This window comes from Copadichromis virginalis, linkage group LG12 (assembly GCF_057382275.1).
Source record: "Copadichromis virginalis isolate Kocher_CV1m ecotype Utaka linkage group LG12, C_Virginalis_male_GT1.1, whole genome shotgun sequence".
NCBI lineage: Eukaryota > Metazoa > Chordata > Actinopteri > Cichliformes > Cichlidae > Copadichromis > Copadichromis virginalis.
Window position 1 is genome coordinate 36,231,158 of NC_140629.1, and position 19,500 is coordinate 36,250,657.

The window sequence follows — 19,500 nt, forward strand, 5'->3', positions numbered from 1 at the left end:
TGAATGAGGAATGTTGTTTAAAACACTTTAAATGCTCCAGTAGGGAAGAAAAGTCCAGTCCAAAAGAACCAGTCCAGTCCAAATCATATAAAAAGGCACCAACAACACAAAAATAGTCAAGTGTTCCATTTTTGTGACATGAATTTGCTTAGTGAAGCCCAGCAGACTGCCTATATGGGCGCACCTGTCAGTAAGCTTGATAAAAGTTAAACTGGTCAGTTATATAAAAATGTACCCTCTGTGCAGTAGACCGTTTCTTTACATGCAGAATGAAATCAGGAGTACAGAGTGAAATGGCAATACTGAAAAACATAAACCCCAATAACACGATGACTTTCCTTTAACCCAAAAAAACCAGCTGTTGTTTTTAGTCTCATCTGTGTACAAATGAAAATACACACTCAGGCTCCCCACCTTACTGCAGTTAGTGAACCTTAGCGGAGATAGGAAAAATATGTCAAATCTACTCAGGGCTGTTTCTCTCCCATCCTGGAACAAAACTCTCCATCTTTCCATATAATTTGATGAATGTGAACACATTCCTGGCAGGAGAAAATCTTTGTCTGAGCCCGATTAGAGTTATTCCTGCCCTATAAAGGCAAAAAGCAGCATAAAGAGAGAGAATGTAAGAAAAATGGCAGCCAAGCAGCCAAACGACTTGACAGATTTGAGAAAATGCAGTAATTTATTGACTTAGTGAAGTTTTCCTTCACCGAACACAAGCTGACAAACTGATTAAGTTTCATTTTCCGGACAAATGAGTAAAGTTGTTGCATTTTTGTTTTGCTTTGTAAGGCAGACAGTACATGAACACTGTTAGTAGGTCAGTTAGTGAGGGCTTCCCTGCTCTGTAAATTGAAAACACTCCTTTCATAGTTCTCCGTTTTCACAGGCTTGCATGGAAGTCATCTTTACAGGTCTGAAACCACTGTACTGTCCATCTGGGCTCGGGTACTCCCTCCTGATTCTCCACACGCAGCAGCTAGGAATGGCAGGATGGGTGTCATTGGGTGGGACCCCAAACCGCCAGCTGATGTACTCTCTGTAGGCACAGTGACGCAGGGCGGCAGTCTGAAGCTTTTTCACTGAAGGAGACAGGGGATCCTGGTACAGGAGCACTGCTTCCAGCAGGGAGCGCCGCAGCACCAGCTGCCCAAACAGAGGAGACGAGGTGATGCAGGTGCCCTCGGTCCGCCTGCAGCACAACTCCTCCTCTGGGAGGGAGGAAGGAGCACAGGAGTCACACATACACCAGGCTGGACGATGGGGTTTGGCATTTGGATCGGTTTTCTTGCCAAGGGAAGGCTGAACATCATCATTGGTGTCATCACTTGGCTGTAGGAGGCAGAGAATGGCTCTCAAGTGTCCTGGATCCTCCTGCAGAGATGAGAGCATCATTTTAAAAATCTGTCTCTACAGCAAGAAATAATGTTGCATGACATCACACACAAAAAACACACAATTAGGTTTTGTCATCATTTTTTTTTTGTTTTATTTTTTTAAATTGTGCTTATTCCGGTCCCTCAAAAAGGACCGATTTGCCTTAGGAGATAGTACCAAGTTCCTGGGATCACCTAAAACCCCTAAAACACAATAAGGTAGTGATTCATGGAGAACTCTGGATGCCTCAAACAAGAGGAATTCTTGGAATGTCCAAGTGAGAGAACTCGAGGCCGACCCAGGACACGTGAGAGGGATTGTGTCTCTCAGCTGGCATGCAAACATGTCTCCCAACAGAAGAACTGGTGAAGGAGGAGGTCAGGGTATCTCTGTGGATGGATGGAACTTCTTTTTGATGAAGATGCTCAAAACTTTCCTTATATTTACATCATGTGTCTATCAGATATAATTCAATTCACAATAGAATTTTCAGCGGTAGGGTATGAATTACGACCTCTTTGTGTTTTGGGAGTAGAAAAGACCTGCTGTGAGTGAAGAATGTGCTACAGGTGAGCACAAATATTATTCTCATCTCGCTGCCATTTATAATCTGGGTTTGCTCATATGGTGTATTTAAAAGCAGTTGAATTAGCCATTAGCATCTCCCGTTTCTTTCTGTAGGGTTGTATGTGCAGGCTACTATCAAGCATCTTTTTTTGTACATTTTCCTCATTTACACTTTGATTTCTGCACTCTGTGCTCTGTAGGTTTACCTTACGTGGCTGAACAGACATCGGTTTGATGACCTGTAAACTTTTCTTTTGTGAGCGTTTTACCAGTCGAAGGTTGTTCTCATCAATGTAGGAAACACAAAGGATGCACTGCAACACACGGTCACATGAAATAACATTAATCTATTACATTCTTTGTCACTGGTTCAGAGCTGCAGTAAACACAAAATCAAATCAAAACACCTTCACCTTCACTTGATCTTGGATTGATTCCACTTTCCTTTCAGAGTAGTTTTGACCGACCTCTGCAGAGTAACAGCTGGTTACAATCAACCAGTCGATCAGGATGGTTGTCTGGACGGAAAGACAGACTTTCACATAAATAGAGATGAGGGACACTTTCCTTCAGTAAATGTGAACTTTACACTAAATACGATAAATTACATTAGACATGTACAAAATACAATCAAGTTGTTTAAATCAAAATTAAGTCAAAAAGTTACAATTTGGACATAAAACCCACATTTATGACCAAACTTTTCTTGCCAAATTAAAAGGTTCACTTGCCATATGTAAACAAAACTAAAATTACTTAATTTCTTTTTTCTTTTTTTACTGTGGATATTTGAAAGGTAAGCTTTTAACTTTTTGAAAATTTTATAAATTTTGTAAAATTTTATTAAAAATCTGTCAAAAGACAATTTCAAAAGTTTTTAAATAAGTTCTTAAAATGTATTAAATAATAAGGTAACTATGACATTCAAAGGACAACATCATGTAAAAATGTTATAAAACTATAATTAAGGTAAAAGTATACATACAAAAATGTTTCTAATGTTAAGTCTTACGTTAAAAGACACTCTACACATGAAACTTATTTGGACTTTTTACTGTGAGCAATTAATACAATATAAGAAGATTAAAATCATGTAAATTTTATGAAATCATGGATAACTTCTCGATTTTTTAATGACATTAATAAGCTTGCTTTGATATTTATGGCTGCTCCCCTGCATCTGCAGAGGAGTTGAATATATTTTCCATGCGCTGCACTCCCACTCTGGACTTTAACACTGAGTCCCACTGTGCTCACTCCTGAAGGAGGATAAAAGCATGAATGGACATGTGTGTGGTCTCTCACCAGAGCATAGTAGGACAGCGTTGAGCCGATGTAGATGATGAGTTGAATGAAGCTAAACTTTCCCGCCTGAAAAACAAATCACATTTTCCCCTTTACATTCTCCTCTTGCCAAAAATTTGGATATACTGACGCCAGAAATTCCCCAAGAGCAAACAGGCAAGCACAAATTGAGTTACTGATAAAGTACATCTTGTATGACTTGTCAGTAATTTTATTTCACTAACAAGATACAAAACTTTTTCTCTTTCAACTGGAAAAAAAAAAAAAATGCACATAGCCCGCTAAACATAAAAGCCAAAATTCACAGATACAGAGTCTAAAAATATTACCAATCATATAAATCTGATTTGTCTGATTTGATTACATTTTGATTCTCTGTCCAACATCAGTTTGAATTTTCCAGTGTTAAACTTAGATTATTTCCTACAGCATCACACAATCAGTCCAATTTTAAGCATTTTTTAATTCAGATTCCAGCTGACTTGACATTTGCACAGTTTTAAATGGAGTCAAAGTTGCATAACAGGAGTAGGGAAGAAGTAAATACATAATTACATTAAAACAAAGGGGGGGGGGGGGGGTGGGATGGCAAAGAAAGTAAAAGAAAAAAAAGAGGTTATGAATGAGTTTTTCGAGAATAGTTTGAAAGAGTTTTTCAAAAAATAAGTCATGTTAAAAAACTGGAGGCTTATGCAACCGATTTCTTTGAATCCAAAAATTGTTTGACATGCAAGGTCAAATGACCCAACTGTAATACATTATACAGTGAACTAATGGTTTGCAGAAAATCTGATCTCCTGGAAGTACATCTAAAATGACCACAATTTCTTCACACAAGGCAACAAAATGACAGGAAGCAGGTTCTATTACAGCTGTGTGAAGTTCAGAATTCAGAACATATCAGAAATGACTGGTATGAAATAGAAAGGTTAACTATTAACATTTACATTTGTCAGTGATGTTGACTGTTTAACGGAGCACCTCATTGCTGTGCATTGCCGTTATCGCCTTCTAAGTGGATTCACTGCTAAAAGAGATAAAGGAAGCACTGACCAACAATCAGCTCTCAGATACTTCAGGGTCACTTCACTCATTTCAGAGCCTTCCTGAGAAAAGTTCACTTTTCAGCCACAGTCCTGGAACTTTTGTCTTAATGAGGGCTTTTTGATAAATTATTAAATAGGAGGAAAATATACGGTGGCCCTGAGAGGCCAAACGGACTTCAACTTAAGAAACACCAGCAAAAAGAAAAACGCTGCAAAAGCACACAAAACACAACGGAAATAGGAAAAGGAAAAACAGATTTCCAAAAGCACAGGGGAAGTGATTCTGTGGAGACAATAACCCGACGGACCAGTTGGAGGAACCAAAATATGCTAAGAATTGCCCTGGGAGACACTTAAAAGAAGTGGAGGATCTATCGGTTTTGTGAGGAAAGAAAAGATCAGAGGTAAGTGTGTTAGCCTAACTATTAGCCTAAAAACCCGTCATCAGTATTATATGAATCATGATAAAATACATCTACCATGTTTTGGGTTCCTGCAACTGGTCCGTCGGGTAATAGTCTCCCCAGAAACACTTCCGTTGTGTTTTTTCCTATTTCTGTTTTCTTTTTTTGTATATCCATTGTCGTTTTTCCTTTTTCCCCCCCTATGTCCATTGTGTTTTGTGCACTTTTACAGCGTTTTTCTTTTTGCTGGTGTTTTGTTAAGTTGCAGTCCGTTTGGCCTCTCAGGGCCACTGAAAATATATCATAAACTCACATTTTTCCCACTGGGAACCCATCAGCTGATCTAAACCAAACATTTCCCAAATTAGCATGCCAGTGTGGCTACAGTATGCAAGGACTATAGCAGTGCAGTGATTAAAACCGCTGCCTTGCAGGAAGCAGGTTGCTGGTTCAAATATCCTGGTTGGCTTGGGCCTTTCTGTGTGGAGGTGTGTACAGTGTGCTCCCTGTGCCTGCGTGGGTTTCCTCCCACAGTCCACAGGCATGCATGCTCGATTAACTGGTGGTGCTAAATTGGCTGTAGGTGTCAGGTAGTAGTGTTTTAGGTGAATACTGTGAGTGTTTTGTTCTAATATGATTTGTAATCTGAAGTTCTTTGACATTACCATGATCGATATCATGGTTTGGGGTTTTTTTTTATGGTTTCTTGCTCATTTAATGAGAGTCATGCTAATATGCAGTAAAAAAACAACAACAAAAAAACAAAACAAAACAAAAAAACAACAGCAGCAGGAGCAGATTGATTTCTCCCAAAACAATCATCTCAAGGGGGGAATAATTAAACTATTCTGAAAACATGACAACAAAAGAGAAATTTTCAGTTTTGTTGTGGTGTCTTATATTAATATTGTATTTTTTTACTCCTCTGGGCCACAGTAGTACATTGTTAGATCGATTCAATGGCTCAATACTGTGATTTTCTAACGAACAGCAGTCTTACTCATTGATGAATTAATTGTTCTGCATTAGCAGTCAGCTTTACTTTAACCCTTTAACAGAGGGACGAAACAATAAGGAAATAAAAACCTCACCTGTCCGAATACCATGACATCAAATCTGATCCCAAATGCTTTGTAGAGTGTTCGCTCCTCCACTCCATTCACAGTGTTGTACTTTGCAAACCTGGTGAAAAAACACAGGATGTGACAGATACAATAACTTTGAAGGGCTGACGTAAATATTAAAGCAAGAGAAGGTTTGTCACCGCTTGTGTATAGCTTTAATTGTTTTCATTGTTCCTTTGGTGACTCTTGACTGTCCACTGCACACAGAGCACGATGAAGGTGACCTTTGACCTGCGCTCACCTGAAGTTGAGGCCTGGATAGAGCGTCTTGTTGCTCTCTTTTTCATCTAGTCGCTTGAAAGAGTATCTGGGAAGGCAGCGCTGCATGAGCCTGTCGAGGTTGCAGTCCCATTTGATCAGGATGCCGATGACGCCTCCCTGTGGTCAAAAGCGGGACTACAAAAGCTCAACATTTACAGAGGAAAACCCAGAACTGATTTTTTACATCAGTTCATGTTTCAGAATTTAGAGTTTTTATTGATTACTGTGCTTGTGTAATAAGGTATATTTTTCCCAACATATTAAACTTCAAACCTTCAAATAAGAGTATTTCTACTTATGTCTGAGAAAGAAAGAAAAAAAAAGCAGGACAATAGCAGCAATTAAAGTGCACCCTGAAAACAGAACATAAAACAAAATTAAACTATTTCTTTATTTTTATGTCCACACACAGTTTGTTGTGGCAACGCTTCCTTTTCTTTCTTTCTTTTTCGCCCATCAGCGGTTTTTCATTTCTATTTGATGACAGAAATGGCTCACAAAGAGGAAGGATGTCCATTTTACTGACTTTAAAGTTAAAATCTCAGGATGGAGAAATATTGTGGTACCAAACCACTTGGGGATGAATTCTGCTTTCACCTGAGAGACCCGTGAACACATTAACTCACCTCCACTGACATCTCAGAGAACCTTTCCCCGGCCTCTCGGACGATGTCTCCCAGTCTGAAGATGGGGCACAGGGAGTCGTTTCCTCGGTGGCAGTTCCTCAGGTAGGCGTCGTTCATCTCTGGGAGGATGTTCCTTCTGTAAAAGAAAGAGGACTTCAATATTTAATTTAAAAATCTGAAGTTTCAGTTCCCTGGTAATGAAGAGGGTCTTTCTGAATGTTTTTTTATGCCAAATGCAAAATATTAGCATCATTAAACACAATGTGCAGTTGCAGCAACCCAGCAACAAGGAGCAAAGGTAACACAGCAGCATAGGGGTTTCTGTATGCATTTGTGCAAACAGATTTGTAAATGCATGGACTGCTGAACAGTTTTGCTCCTGCACAACAGCACAGTAAACCTGAAGTGAAACAACTGTGATCCAGTTTAAGTGATATAACATCATTGTTTTCATTGAAGATAAAGATCTGCAAGATGAACTATAAAAATAAAATAAAATAAAAAAAATCTCCTTAGCATTAAAAAGAAATTGTCACAATGATCAAGTTCCAAGAATTAAAAACTAACTCCAAAACTGCTGATGCAAAAAAAAAAAAAAAAAAAAAAAAACCCTGAAAGAAAAACAAACTCATTGAAAAAATACAAAATCTCTGCATTTCTTAACTGAAGCAGCTGAAGGGGAGAAACTGAATCTGCTGTATCCGCAGGCACAGAGCAGTCTCACCTGATGTAGTTGAAAGCTGGGAATCGGATGTTGTTTTTGATGAGGACAGTGAAGTTCTCAGCTGCTGCCAGCAGAGCAGGTCTGCGTCACATGAAGCGATGATTATTAGCCAAAACGCTTTTGAGAGCAAACTAGGCCAATTAAAAACTGCTGGGAAGTCCTGTCAGCTTCTCAAAATGCTTCTTGCTCTGTATAATCCATAGATGTTAATATTTATATGAGTGGTAAATGTATGACTCTAGTATTCGAAGATTGTGTGGTGGTTTAAACTTGGTTTCTACTTATTGGAGGGGGTGTGATGGCATGTATTAGTATGTTTTTCTCCTGCTTTACAGTCCAAGCTTTTGCAGAGGACTACTTGTATGATGTGTCTTCCAGCTGTTATCATAACAGAGCCAAAGAGGGTGTGGAAAGAAGGGAACAAATCATGGAAGAATAACAGCTGTGTCTCTTGCTCCCGATTGAGTTGGTATAACCACTGCACAGTCTACATGCATCTAACTAGATGTTGTACCCATGTTTTTTAGATCGAGCTCACATGATGTGGCTGTCAGTGAACTTCAAAGACTTCTGAAATGTCACATTGTGTAGAAAAAAAACATTTCTCTTACCTTGGAGGAGTCGATCTGGTTTCGATCGGACACCACGCAGAAACTTCACAGGTTTTCTTCGATAAATCAAACTTCACACACGATCCCGTTTGAATCCCTGCAAAAGGGAAGCAGTCGTATAAACCCTAAAGGATGTTTGATTCCTACAGCAGACTCAGAGCTGCACAGAACTACAACCATCTGAGCTGCAAACCAGAAATTATTAATTCCTCTGATTTCTGTGGACACAGGACGTCACTCTCATTTTGGGAACAGCACAGGGATCCAGTGGTTAGCAGAGTCACGTCACAGTGGGGCCTTTCTGTGTGGAGTTCTCCCTTCACATTGGGCCTGTGTGGGTTTCTCCCAGCTTCCTCCCACACAAAGATATGCATGTTAGATTAACCGGTGATTGTAAATTGGCCGTGGATGTGAGTTGTAATGTGGGAAGTAACCATTATATAATATAAACACATGGTTAAAGGTGCTTTGTAGTCTAAAGCACTTTGAGTGGTCAGTATAAAATGAAACATACAATATTTTTAATGCTGTGTTTTTATGTTTTGTTACTCTCGATTGTCTCACAGTTTCAGTAAAATGGTTTAGCTGCTCTACTGTTGTGTATGAACCACCTGAAATTAGTTTTACATTTCTAATCTTTACAGAAAATCTATTTAAACTGACAAAAGCGGGATAAACTGACACCAACAACGTGTCAGTTTATCTTTTAATACTTAATGATGTCTTTATTCTTAGCTTCAAGCTTATTTATTGCTACTGAATTTCTAATTAAATACTAATTAAAAACTAAAGTTGGATCAAAAACTGCAGTTCCCATATCACTGGTGGAGGCTGACTCTAAGACTGAGTGAATCTCCATAGACTCTCATGTTAAAATGCCCAATTTTAAAGTAGAAACAAACATGTTTAAGGTGAACTGGACCCCTTCTTGTTTGCTGCCCTTCTAGCAGCTAAAAAACCTGCAGTCTGTTGGCCCTGGACATGAAACAAGGTGTATTGAAAGAAGTCACTGTACCGTGTTTCTGCTGGTCCCAGGCTCCTTTCTCACAGTCCTTATCAGTGTGACAGAATCTGCCTTTGAGAGGAACCTGAGAAATAGACAGTGCAGAAAATTGGAGTTACTCTTATTAACAACATCTTCTATTTACTGTAGTCTTTGTTAGCAATACAATATGTGATGTCATTAAAACAAGATGAACACAGATAATAATAAAAAATATAAATGATGAAAAAGCACCTGCGCACATTTCCCCTGCTTCTGATTCTTTGTCACAATTGCGTTGGTCACCACAAAGAAGGTGTTCTTCCCCTACAAAGATTTTTAAATAAATAAATAAAGGAATTTTTATTTTTAACAACCACAAAAAAAACCTTCACAGCTCAGCACCCAGAGGATCAAGTTCCCACCTTCCAAGGCCCGCTGTAGTCCACCTCATCCCAGACCATGTTCCCGACCTCGGGCAGGGGCGCCTGAGCCACACCCTTTACCTTTGTGGTAACCGAGCTGACCACCAGGTCAAACTCCTGGTACTTCCTGTTCCATAACATCATGATACTGCAAGATAGGAAATAAATGAAATTTTTAAATGATTAGAGCTTGGGGATTATGAGTCACATTGTCTGGTTTAGAGGATAAAGACTCAAAACTGAAGGAATACGTTCAAGTTGTAGATATTTACCGGACACTGATGGTCAGCTTTTTGTAGCTTAACCAGTTTTAGGCACAAAAAAAGCTGCAATTAGCTTTTATGGTGATTAATCAAAGGCCATTTTGATATCTTCTTGTCTAATAACAGAAAGGTCATGTTTTCCTGCAGCTGTCTCTGCTACTAGCTATGCTACTAGGATGTTTGGTGGGAAGCAACAGAAATGCTCCTTTTCCAAATGGAAATCAATCAAAATGAGTTAAAAACTTGCTGGATATTAAATTTGTTCCTCCACTAATTGAAGATAATTTTAAGGATCTCAAACTGGAGTTCAGACTCAGTCAGATATTCATAAACGATCACTCGTGTCTGTTTCTCCCTGCAGACGCTTCGAGCTTTAACGGGACTTGTGAAAGTGCAGAAGTGAGAAGTGTCAGCTGAGCCGCACTGTGCGTGCGTGCGTGGGCTCAGATATTTCACATCCACTCACCAGATGAAGAGCAGAATGGCTCCGTTCAGACTCCACTTGAGTGAGCCGAGCCGGACGCTCTGGATCCGGACCAGCTTGTTGGTTTCATACTGACACAGAGCGCGCAGCCTGCAGCACGGCATGGTGATGATGGAAAGGCGCTCCGGGCTGGATTTTTAGGACTTTTTGTCTGATTTCTGTGCGGAGGAGGAATCTCTGACTCATTTCTCAACTCCTCTTCCTGTGTGGATGGTCACATGGCCACACTTCTGCAGATGCACCATGCGCTCTCACGGAGGGAATTAAACTGCAGCGCATGTCACGATATCAGGATTTGTATGTCTAACAAATGTAAAAGGTAACCTAGACATCCAAATTAGTTTTCTCTGTCGTTATTTAGTGTTCCAATATTAATGATAGCCCTTAATTTCATTTACTGGGAAAAGCTTCCTACGGTTCCCAGTCTCATTCCCCTCCTAGATAATTTGTTTAATCTGTTCTGCTGATTTTATTTGTGATGTTTAGTTGAAATGTTTCCTGTAATGAGGGATCATTAAGTCTGATATCAGGCTGCTTTTGACTCTTTTTAGCGCGAATTTATGAGCTCAGGTGTGTTTATTCTATAAAATGTTTGCATGTTCATACATATTTATGCTTTTTGTTGATTTATTTTTGATTCATCTTACTGAAACTGCTGTTTTGGTTTTTGTTTTGTACATGATAAAGGTCGGTTGGACCGGAACGCTGATTTAATAAAATAATAATAAGCGAGAGTGTGTGGAGGTTAGAATTTATCATTTATCCTTTTACTAAGACTGCAACGCACTTATTAACTCACAACCGTCACCGAGCAGCTTAGAGATCAATGTGCACAGATGGTTGAGTCTGAGCCGTTTTCAATAACTGGAAGTAGCATACAGGACATATACAGGATGTTTTTAAAATATGGAAAATGAAAAGTGACACAAGAATAAAAAATCATTAAAAAGTATTTTAGCTTTTCCATGTTTGTTATTCCACTGCAGTTGTGAATTGCTGCTGCACCGCGCAGCTCATGTTGTTGAATATTTTCTCAACAGTTTTGGAAAATATACGTTCATATTTTTAGTAATATATAATTTCAAAACACAAAATTAACCAGGTCTTTTTGTGTGTGTGTTTATTTCTCGTCTCTCTTGTGAACAAACTTACTTGATTTTTAGAAGAAGAAAAAAAAATCGAATTTTTCCTTCTGGCGTTTTGCCTTTGTCCACCTGCCTGTGTACACAGAGCCAGAGGAGAGGAAATGCTGTGCCACTGCTGACACTGTGTTTGTGTTGTTGTAGAGGAAAATACATTTACCTCTAGACTCATTCGATTGTTCTGTGAACTCATAGTTCAAAATCATGAAAGGAGGTTCAGGATGCAGAGGGGATCGGGAGAAACCACTTTAGGACTGTCAGAAAAGTTCCAGATGAGGACATCAAAATGATTTTTGAGAGGACGAAGAATAAAGAAGAAGGTGTGAAGCTCTTATGTTCAATGTGTAACACAAACATGAAAAATAAAGGTACCAAGACTTGAATCTTTCTTCTGTTTTTTTCTTCGTCTTTTAAATAAACGCCTTCCTGTACTCTAGATGGCAGTGTTGTCTCGAATGAGTTTAGGGGACTCTAATCAGATCACTGTGGAAGGATTACCTCTCTCTGTCTCCATGCAGGCTTATTAAAATTATTTTTAAAAATGTATTAAATTAAAAAATACCAAACTGAAACTTCTTTCCATGCAGCAAAGAGAGAAAACTAAACAGCAACAAAATGAAGAATTTGGTTGTTCCATGTTTGCTTATCTTCCAGATAAAGAGCTTCTTGTCCCCAGCAGGACAAATGGATTGTTGTGACGGGACAGACTTTCCCATGAGGAAACAATGAAACAGTCATGTGTGCAGAGCTGGAATGTCAGTGAGAACATTTCACTCAGGTCAGGGTTTCTATCAGTGCATTAAATGTCAGACCTTTTCCTTTCCATGCAGTAGTTTAAAGCAGGAACTATAGAGCCAGTATCATATTTATTAAATGTGCCTTTAGCATAAATAAGATCAAGGTGGCATCCAGAATTGAACCAAAAATCTCTTGATTTGCAGTCAAATTCTCTACATCTGAGCTCTACCCTACATGTCCCCAGCCCTGTGCAAGCCCATCATACAGTGTGGGTTACAGCGAGCCTGAAGGCAGCACTTTCGTAATCATACAGAGAAGAGGACACACAAAGAGCTCCAATCCTGACATCTCTTCTCTTAGTGGTATTAAAAGTATCACAGAGCCATGGCATCCCCTCACTGCAGGATTCAATAATTCATTTTATTTGTCCATTTTGCCCAAAGTTCCTACATCTAATTTTCCAAAAAATAAAAATAAAACATGATGCCCCCTCTCATATCAGAATTACAGCTCAAATCCTGTTTTCCCTCAATTTGAAATTTTTTTAGAATCTACACATCTTACACAATATTTTTTCATCCTTTTAAAATTAGATCTAACCTTTTTGCTTTAGACGTCCCAAACAGAGTTCCATCAAGACCCTCGGTGCATGAACGGAGATGGAGACTCAGCTGTCAACCTCTCCAATCATGCTATAAGGGACTCTTATTTTAAATCCAGGGGCAACGTTTGAGTTTGTTGAGAAATTTTTATAATTTGGCTTTTTCTTGGTCATTCATCTTGTTTGAAAATGCATGTGCGTGGTGTACAAACATATGCAAGAACCTAAGCTCGTGTCAGTGTATTTAGTTTGGGATATTTTTATTACTGTGTAGAATTTATCTAAATTGTGAAGCATTTTTTAACTGTAAGTTAAAAAAAAGTGATACTGAAATTAGGTTATTATTGTATTTTTTAAAAGGCTGCGGATCTCCTATGGTGAGCATCAGTTTTCTTAAAAACTCACTACAAATGTTTGATTTCAGACGTTCACTGCTGGAGGATGGTGTCTGTCAGTATCACAGATCTGTGGGGGAAAAGCTGAAGATCAGGTTTTAAAATATTTTCTGGGGAGGATAGCCTTCTTGTGACCTTATCTTGACTTTGTGATAGCCACGGGCTTTGTTATTCAAAGTATTTCACCCGTTACATTTGTCTAAATGGAAAAATGTCTAAATCTGTTCTTACATAAGAAGTGATTTCCAGAAATTCTGTGACTGGCTGACAACTTAGTTTTAATCAGATGTAAATTTATTTATTTTTTCTTTGTACAAAGTGCAGATGGTTAAATGCTCATGATTTCTTTAAGTATGAAAACATCCCAATAAAAACAAACTGGACTGATCAGTCCGACCAATAAAGTTTGATTTTGTCGGTTTGCATACAGAAACCTCCTCAGTGGAAAAGCTTCTGCAGTATAGGTTTAAGCTGGGCAAAATTGCCGCTGTTCTTCAGCTTCTGTGGCATGTTGCTGGACTTCATGAGCGCCTCGTGAGCTTCTTCAAATAACTTCTCACCGAGCTCTTTCTTCACTCTGTCCCTCCAGGCGATCAGCTTCGGGCGACCTTCAAACCCATCAAAACCAGTTCCAAAAGGCTGAAAAACAGACAATAGTGCAGTTATATTTGTGGAAATCAGCTGGCAATTGTTAGAATTTAACAACAAATAAAAACTCAGAAGACAAAATAAAGTTAGAACAATCCGAGCATATCATTTTCATTCAGACAATTCACCTGATGGACTATACTGCAGTTATGACTGTCTGCCAGCTACACGCTTATCATCTGGCCCTAATGTGCTCCATGTGAAGCAGGCTTAATGTAGGAGTGGCCCTAATTTAAATATGGTTTTATATGCTAGACATGCAGATGAGTTGAGGTACTCATCACAAACTCATCACAAGTCAATGCTGCCAGTCAAGGCCAAATGTTGTCCATGAAAACAGTTAGATACGACTTTTGACCAAGTCCAAGGGATTTAGACCCGGAGTAAACTGCAGTTTAAGACAACTTAACTCGACCACAATGGACTGGTAACACAAACCAACTGAGCACAGTACCATGGATATGACTAAACTAAAGACTAAAGATTAAAACCTGTACACACGAATGATTTCAATTGGCTTAAATGTGACAAGACTCTTGGAGAAGAGATTTAAAGCTCCCTCTTCACACACGCTGTGGGAGTTTAATGTATACGCAGTGTTTACTTATAATTTTAGTTTTAAAATTAGTTACGACAGGCAAAGTAGAAATCCTGCGACAGAAGCAGCAGTAGTGATGGAAATATTAGTACCTGCATGATCTCCACTATGGCCACCACATCAGCCACAGAGATTTTGTCCCCGAGGATGAACGGTTTACTCTGGAGGAATTTCTCCTCCAGCAAGTTGAGCGACTGCTTCACATTCTCAACAGCAAAGTCCATCGTCTCCTTCGGGATTTCAGAGTCCATGACAATCTGATACAGAGCCTGCCATCACAGACACACAGAGATTAACTGTTGGCACCGGCAATCAGAATCAGAATCAGAATACTTTATTCATCCCGAGGGAAATTAGGGGTTACAGCAGGCAGCACGCTAATGGCGCATGCGCACTCACAAAGGAACCTTCTGACCAACTTTACACAAACATCACATTGGGCAGACATGTCAGAAGGTAGGCTGATAGGAAAAAAACAACGAAAATACACTACATGAGGTAAGAGGAGGAGAAAAAAAACTCCACTCAGACTGAGCTCCTAGTGGGAGAACAGTTTGATAAAAGAAAAAACACCTCAGCACAAAAGCACATGACTATCAATACACCATAGAAACACGAGACAAGCAACAGGGGCGGGTAAAGGGTAAGAGAGCCGGCGTAGACAGCGCATCCGGTCCTGCAGCATCTGTGCTGGTCCAGTTGACTGCTATCATCCCCGGTAGGGCACAAGCATCGAAGGCGTTGGAAAGGGAGGGGGATGAGTGAGTGCTTATCAGTGTAAGTGTGTGTGTGTCCATAGTTTAGCTGAGACAGTGTCCTTCGGCCTATCAGGCTAAGTAAACAGTCCTCCAGCCAATCCAGGTGTCCTTCATGGGGCGGGAAGAATAGTCATCACACAGTCGTTATCAGGGAGTTGTTTTGGTGGGCTCCAGCCTTGGGCCTGCAGCTGGGGCCGTGGTGTCCAAATGTTGAATATTGTTGATTTCTCCTTTGTGAGCAGCTCGAATTCTAGCACTCCGAGGCTGGTCTCTCGATCTCCCGTTGAAGAGCTGCGAGCCTCCCCATGATGGTATCAAACTTCTGTTCCGTGGTGTTGTCAGTCTTTTGATTCTGAGACCTCACAACTGCAGTGATCCGTTCCGCGATGTTTTCCAACTGTCGCTCAAGGGTGTCATTTTGAGCAGGCCTCTCTCTGATGTTTCCCCTCATACGCTCAATGGTGTTGTTTTGAGCCTTCACAGCAGCTGTAAGCGTCTCCAAGGTGTTGACCATATTACGTTCGTTGTGAGAGGTCGCACCTCGTCCCGTCGCTTCGAATCCAGCGGGCAGCCTTGTGGGGGTTTGAACAGCCGGTTCCGCTTTCTTATTTCTCTGATAAACCAGGGCTAAGCCAACGCCGATCAGCATGAACCCTGTTATCATGGTTCCGAATAGGTAGATATCTTCAGCGTCCTCGATCGACAGTCCCGCCAGGCACACGGTCCTCCAGTTCTGCCACCCGTCCATCGTGTAACCGGCAGGGAAAGTCCCTCCAGGGCACTCAGGCTCTCCCGAGCCCAGACTTCTCGTTGAGAAAAGGGTGTCAATAGCACTCAGAGACCAGTTGATCAAATCCATAATTCTCTTTTAGGTTTAGAGAACGACAGTGAGAGACTGTTCCAGGGAAAGTAAATTCACACAAGACAAGACAAGGACATAGAGGCGAAGCAGGGAAGATAAGGGTGAGGAGGAGAGGAGAAAGTGCGACCGCCTTCGCTGAGAGCTCAAGAAGGCAATGCAGTCAAGAGCCTAAGAGAGGTAGTTATTGCTGATCCAAAGAAAGAGCTTCAAACTTTTCTGTTTAGTTTTGTTTCTGTTTTTCTTAGTTGACTCTTTTAAATGTTTTTCCGTGTGGAATGTGCATAGATTTCCAAATGTTCTTTTGGATATCGTTATGCTTAAAATCTTTAATTGTTAGTGTCTGACTGCCAGGTGGTCATAAACTCAACATTTACTGGATGGACATTCATAGCACGCAGAGGATACACTTTTTGACTTTTCCTTTTGTGGCACCAGCAGGTGATCCTGTGAAGTATCTCAATATCCTGGCACACTGTTTACTGGAAAGTATTACTGTAAATATTACAAACAAAACATTGTACTAATGGTGCTTATTCTGTGGTTTTTTTAGAAGTGCCAGTTTTCAGCTCAGCCACCCTGTGTCATTTAAACTTCATGCAAAGCTGCTGACTTTGTGCCACATTGTGCCTTTCTCTGAAAGAAGAGTCAACTCTAAATTGGTGCAAAAGTCTAAATCCAAAGTGAAACTGGTCCACTGAAACGTCCAAACAGACGTGTCAGTGGGGACCGTAAATCATATCATATCTACAAAAGGAACCAATCAGACAAACGAGGCTGATGAAATGTGTGTGTTGAAAAGCGTCAGGTGAGGACAGTTGATTGAACTGGGACACGAACCCTGAGCAGGAAGACCTTTGAACAGTGAGCTCTGAGGTTCATGTGCTGCCAGGAGAAGTATTCGTTCACACGTGCTCGCTGCTGCAGATCAGCAGGAAACCAGTGATCTGCCACTGACCCCGAGTATTTCTGCATAAGGTACTCCAAGATCGCAGTACTGCAACACAAGAGAGAACAAAAACAAATGATGTTTTAACCCCTACTTGCTAAAGTGCTGAATTTAACGATTCTTAATTATCTTTTAGTTTGAGAAACTCTGTTTTGTAGGTTCAGTTTTAGCATTTAGGATGTCACAGTCCTGTTTTTTGAGCTATAAATGACCATATTTAGATTACTCTCACAAATATCTGCCAATTACTGCCAAGTATCAAACAAGTGAAAAACTCAAAACTCACTGAGCAACACTGAGGCATAGACTTCTTAGATGTACTCTTAGTACAATTACAGTAAATGCACAGGAAGCTGTTTAACGTGGCACAGAACTGCATGCACAATGGTCCAAAAGGCACAAATGTGGAACATGTGATATTAGCTATGCTGCAATCTAAGTAAAGTATGTCAGAGATACAGGACAAGTAAAGTATTTCAATTAAATTATGTATATAATTATATCATTTAAATAATGTGTAAAGAAGCCAGACCAAAACTCAGACGCCCGATGTACCTCTCAGTCAGAATGAAGCCTCCATCCTTCATGACAGGAACCTTTCTCACGATGCTGAGGTCCCCAAACTCCTTGCTGTACTGCTGCCCTGAGACAAACACAGAATCCATGCACACGTTACAACACGTTAAAAAAACAGGTCTAGACTGCACAACTCCATAAATTGTTTCAGAATGTGGGAAAAGAGATCAAACAGACTAAACTGTCTGGAAGTAGAAAGCATTGCAATGTTTCTCTGTTCCTTTGTCTTGGGTTTTTCTCTCTCCCTGTTTTACTTGCTTGAAAAACGTCCCTGTCTTAAAGAGTCGGGTATCTCAGAGTTAACAAAACTCTTTCTGGGTGAAATGTGAAAAATGTAAACTGATATCCCAGAGGGAGATTTTGTGAATGTTAGCAATTACAGCACAAGTTAAAAGCCGTGGGGGCATTCATCTCCTCTGAACTCTTGCGAAATCCTTTTCCAGTCCAAATTATTCGCAGACAAAGAGAACAAGCGGAGTTCAAAGTCTACAGATCATTTAGCTCTATATTTTTTTCCAAAATATACAAATGCTACTATTTTAGAATGTGAGCTGAAACTTTTACAAAAGCATGCATGAGTCAAATATAAACTATCATCTCTGTCCCCAGCAAGATTACCTGTGGCAAGGTCGACAACCTTGAACTCAAAGGGAATCCTGAGCGCTCTGGCAAACAGAAAGACAGAGCGGCAAGGTGGGGATATCAAATCGAGATAGAGCTCCATCATGTCGGAATGTGACGGCTGCAGATGCTTCCCTCTGTGTTGTGGCTACTCTCCTGCCTAGCCTGATATAGTCTATCTGACCAGAACTCCGCCTCTACTTGCTACATGACCTACTAACGTTTAAGTGATAGTGATCGTTCAAAGTAAGCAATGGTTGAGCAATCTGAGCTTTGGTCTCAACTTAACCAAACATTTCATGAACTCTAGTCACTTTTTCATCTACTTTATGGGTCTCTTAGCTCAGCGGTCCCCAACCTTTTTTGCGCCACGGCCCGACAATATTTTCACGGACCGGTCGCGGATAAATACAACAAAATAAAACTAGTACAGTGCCAAAGTAGTTACCCCCGTCAAAAATTGTTTCCCCATTCACGGGAGCGCGCAAAGTAGGAGGAGCCACTTGCCCAGCTCCGTTCTGTACGCTACTTGTCACTGATCTGCAGTCGACGCGATAAAGAGTAAAAGCTGGAAAACAGCAGACTCGATGAATTTAATATTAGTTTCGTGACATTGTAATGTGCCGTGTGGAAGACAGTTTACCTTATACTGTACACTGAAATAACCTGCTGGGAGTACTTTGTCTAGAAAAAGACTTTGATACTATAATACTGTAAAACCAGATGCGATCATGGAAACACGTCGCTCTCCAGTGAATTTACACTCGGTTTACATTTTGTAGCGAAGCTATCACGAATGAGTTTATTTGCAAAATCAAAATCAACCCCCCCCCCCCATCTGTAATCCATGTTGCCTTTGCCATCCCAAAGGGAATATTTGCCAAATAAGTCACAGTATAACCAATAAGTACAGTAACTTTGGAGAAGATGTCTTTGTTAGGTATTTTAGTACCATGGGAGCATTTACTGGATATTGTTTTATAGTGACATTATACAGGAAAACTCTGTCATTCAACAAGGTTGAAATACCACAGAGATCACTCCCTCAGCTACATTAGTTTCTTAATCTTTTAGACGCCTGTTGAAGGCCAAATGGTTTGTTTCAGATTTCACTAATGAAAGAACTCTTCGTTTTGTGCCTTGAAAATATGTCGCTGAGATAATCACAATTGTAGCTGAACTAATAAACTACACAAAGGATGCTTCTTCACCCAAGGGCAGGAAGACGCTGCCTTATCTTGGTCTGTACTGGTTTAAACTGATAAATCTGCTGTCTCATGAATTTTACCCTCTATATAAACTGTTGTACTTGTGAATAAAGTTGAGTCACTTTGGGAAGACAATCTAAAGCAGTCTCTGTTTTCTTGTTCTCCCAAGCTGCTCCCGAGCTGCTCGTACTAACACGCTGAATGG

General features: G+C 40.2%; 3 protein-coding genes across 3 annotated transcripts; all 3 read right to left on the reverse strand.

Moving 5' to 3' along the window:
• Positions 1-666: 666 nt before the first annotated feature.
• Positions 667-10,696, reverse strand: p2rx7 (purinergic receptor P2X, ligand-gated ion channel, 7). Its single transcript, XM_085476344.1, has 13 exons — positions 10,185-10,696; positions 9,456-9,603; positions 9,286-9,357; positions 9,064-9,136; positions 8,049-8,145; positions 7,438-7,518; positions 6,714-6,849; positions 6,068-6,204; positions 5,794-5,884; positions 3,253-3,318; positions 2,361-2,465; positions 2,154-2,261; positions 667-1,377 (listed from the first exon to the last, which is right to left on the reverse strand). Exons 1-13 carry the CDS (start codon positions 10,304-10,306, stop codon positions 871-873), a joined length of 1,743 nt encoding a protein of 580 aa, XP_085332470.1. The 5' UTR covers positions 10,307-10,696; the 3' UTR covers positions 667-870.
• A 2,643-nt stretch (positions 10,697-13,339) lies between these two features.
• LOC146697552 (glutathione S-transferase theta-3-like) lies at positions 13,340-18,255 on the reverse strand. Its single transcript, XM_085476345.1, has 5 exons — positions 18,085-18,255; positions 17,446-17,533; positions 16,782-16,938; positions 14,417-14,593; positions 13,340-13,717 (listed from the first exon to the last, which is right to left on the reverse strand). Exons 1-5 carry the CDS (start codon positions 18,191-18,193, stop codon positions 13,517-13,519), a joined length of 732 nt encoding a protein of 243 aa, XP_085332471.1. The 5' UTR covers positions 18,194-18,255; the 3' UTR covers positions 13,340-13,516.
• On the reverse strand, positions 14,600-16,775 carry LOC146697553 (uncharacterized). The gene has a single exon (XM_085476346.1). It carries the CDS (start codon positions 15,939-15,941, stop codon positions 15,333-15,335), a length of 609 nt encoding a protein of 202 aa, XP_085332472.1. The 5' UTR covers positions 15,942-16,775; the 3' UTR covers positions 14,600-15,332.
• Positions 18,256-19,500: the final 1,245 nt, after the last annotated feature.

Excerpts from the sequence above, each read along its gene's own strand:
- LOC146697552 (XM_085476345.1), bottom strand. The coding sequence starts at position 18,193 with ATGATGGAGCTCTATCTCGATTTGATATCCCCACCTTGCCGCTCTGTC. Across the intron at positions 17,534-18,084 it reads GGTTGTCGACCTTGCCACAG|GGCAGCAGTACAGCAAGGAG; the intron begins GTAATCTTGCTG and ends TGTTTGTCTCAG. Across the intron at positions 13,718-14,416 it reads CCATAGTGGAGATCATGCAG|CCTTTTGGAACTGGTTTTGA; the intron begins GTACTAATATTT and ends TCTGTTTTTCAG.
- p2rx7 (XM_085476344.1), bottom strand. The coding sequence starts at position 10,306 with ATGCCGTGCTGCAGGCTGCGCGCTCTGTGTCAGTATGAAACCAACAAG. Across the intron at positions 6,850-7,437 it reads CCAGCTTTCAACTACATCAG|AAGGAACATCCTCCCAGAGA; the intron begins GTGAGACTGCTC and ends TTTCTTTTACAG. Across the intron at positions 1,378-2,153 it reads TGTCTGTTCAGCCACGTAAG|GAGGATCCAGGACACTTGAG; the intron begins GTAAACCTACAG and ends TCATCTCTGCAG.
- LOC146697553 (XM_085476346.1), bottom strand. The coding sequence starts at position 15,941 with ATGGATTTGATCAACTGGTCTCTGAGTGCTATTGACACCCTTTTCTCA.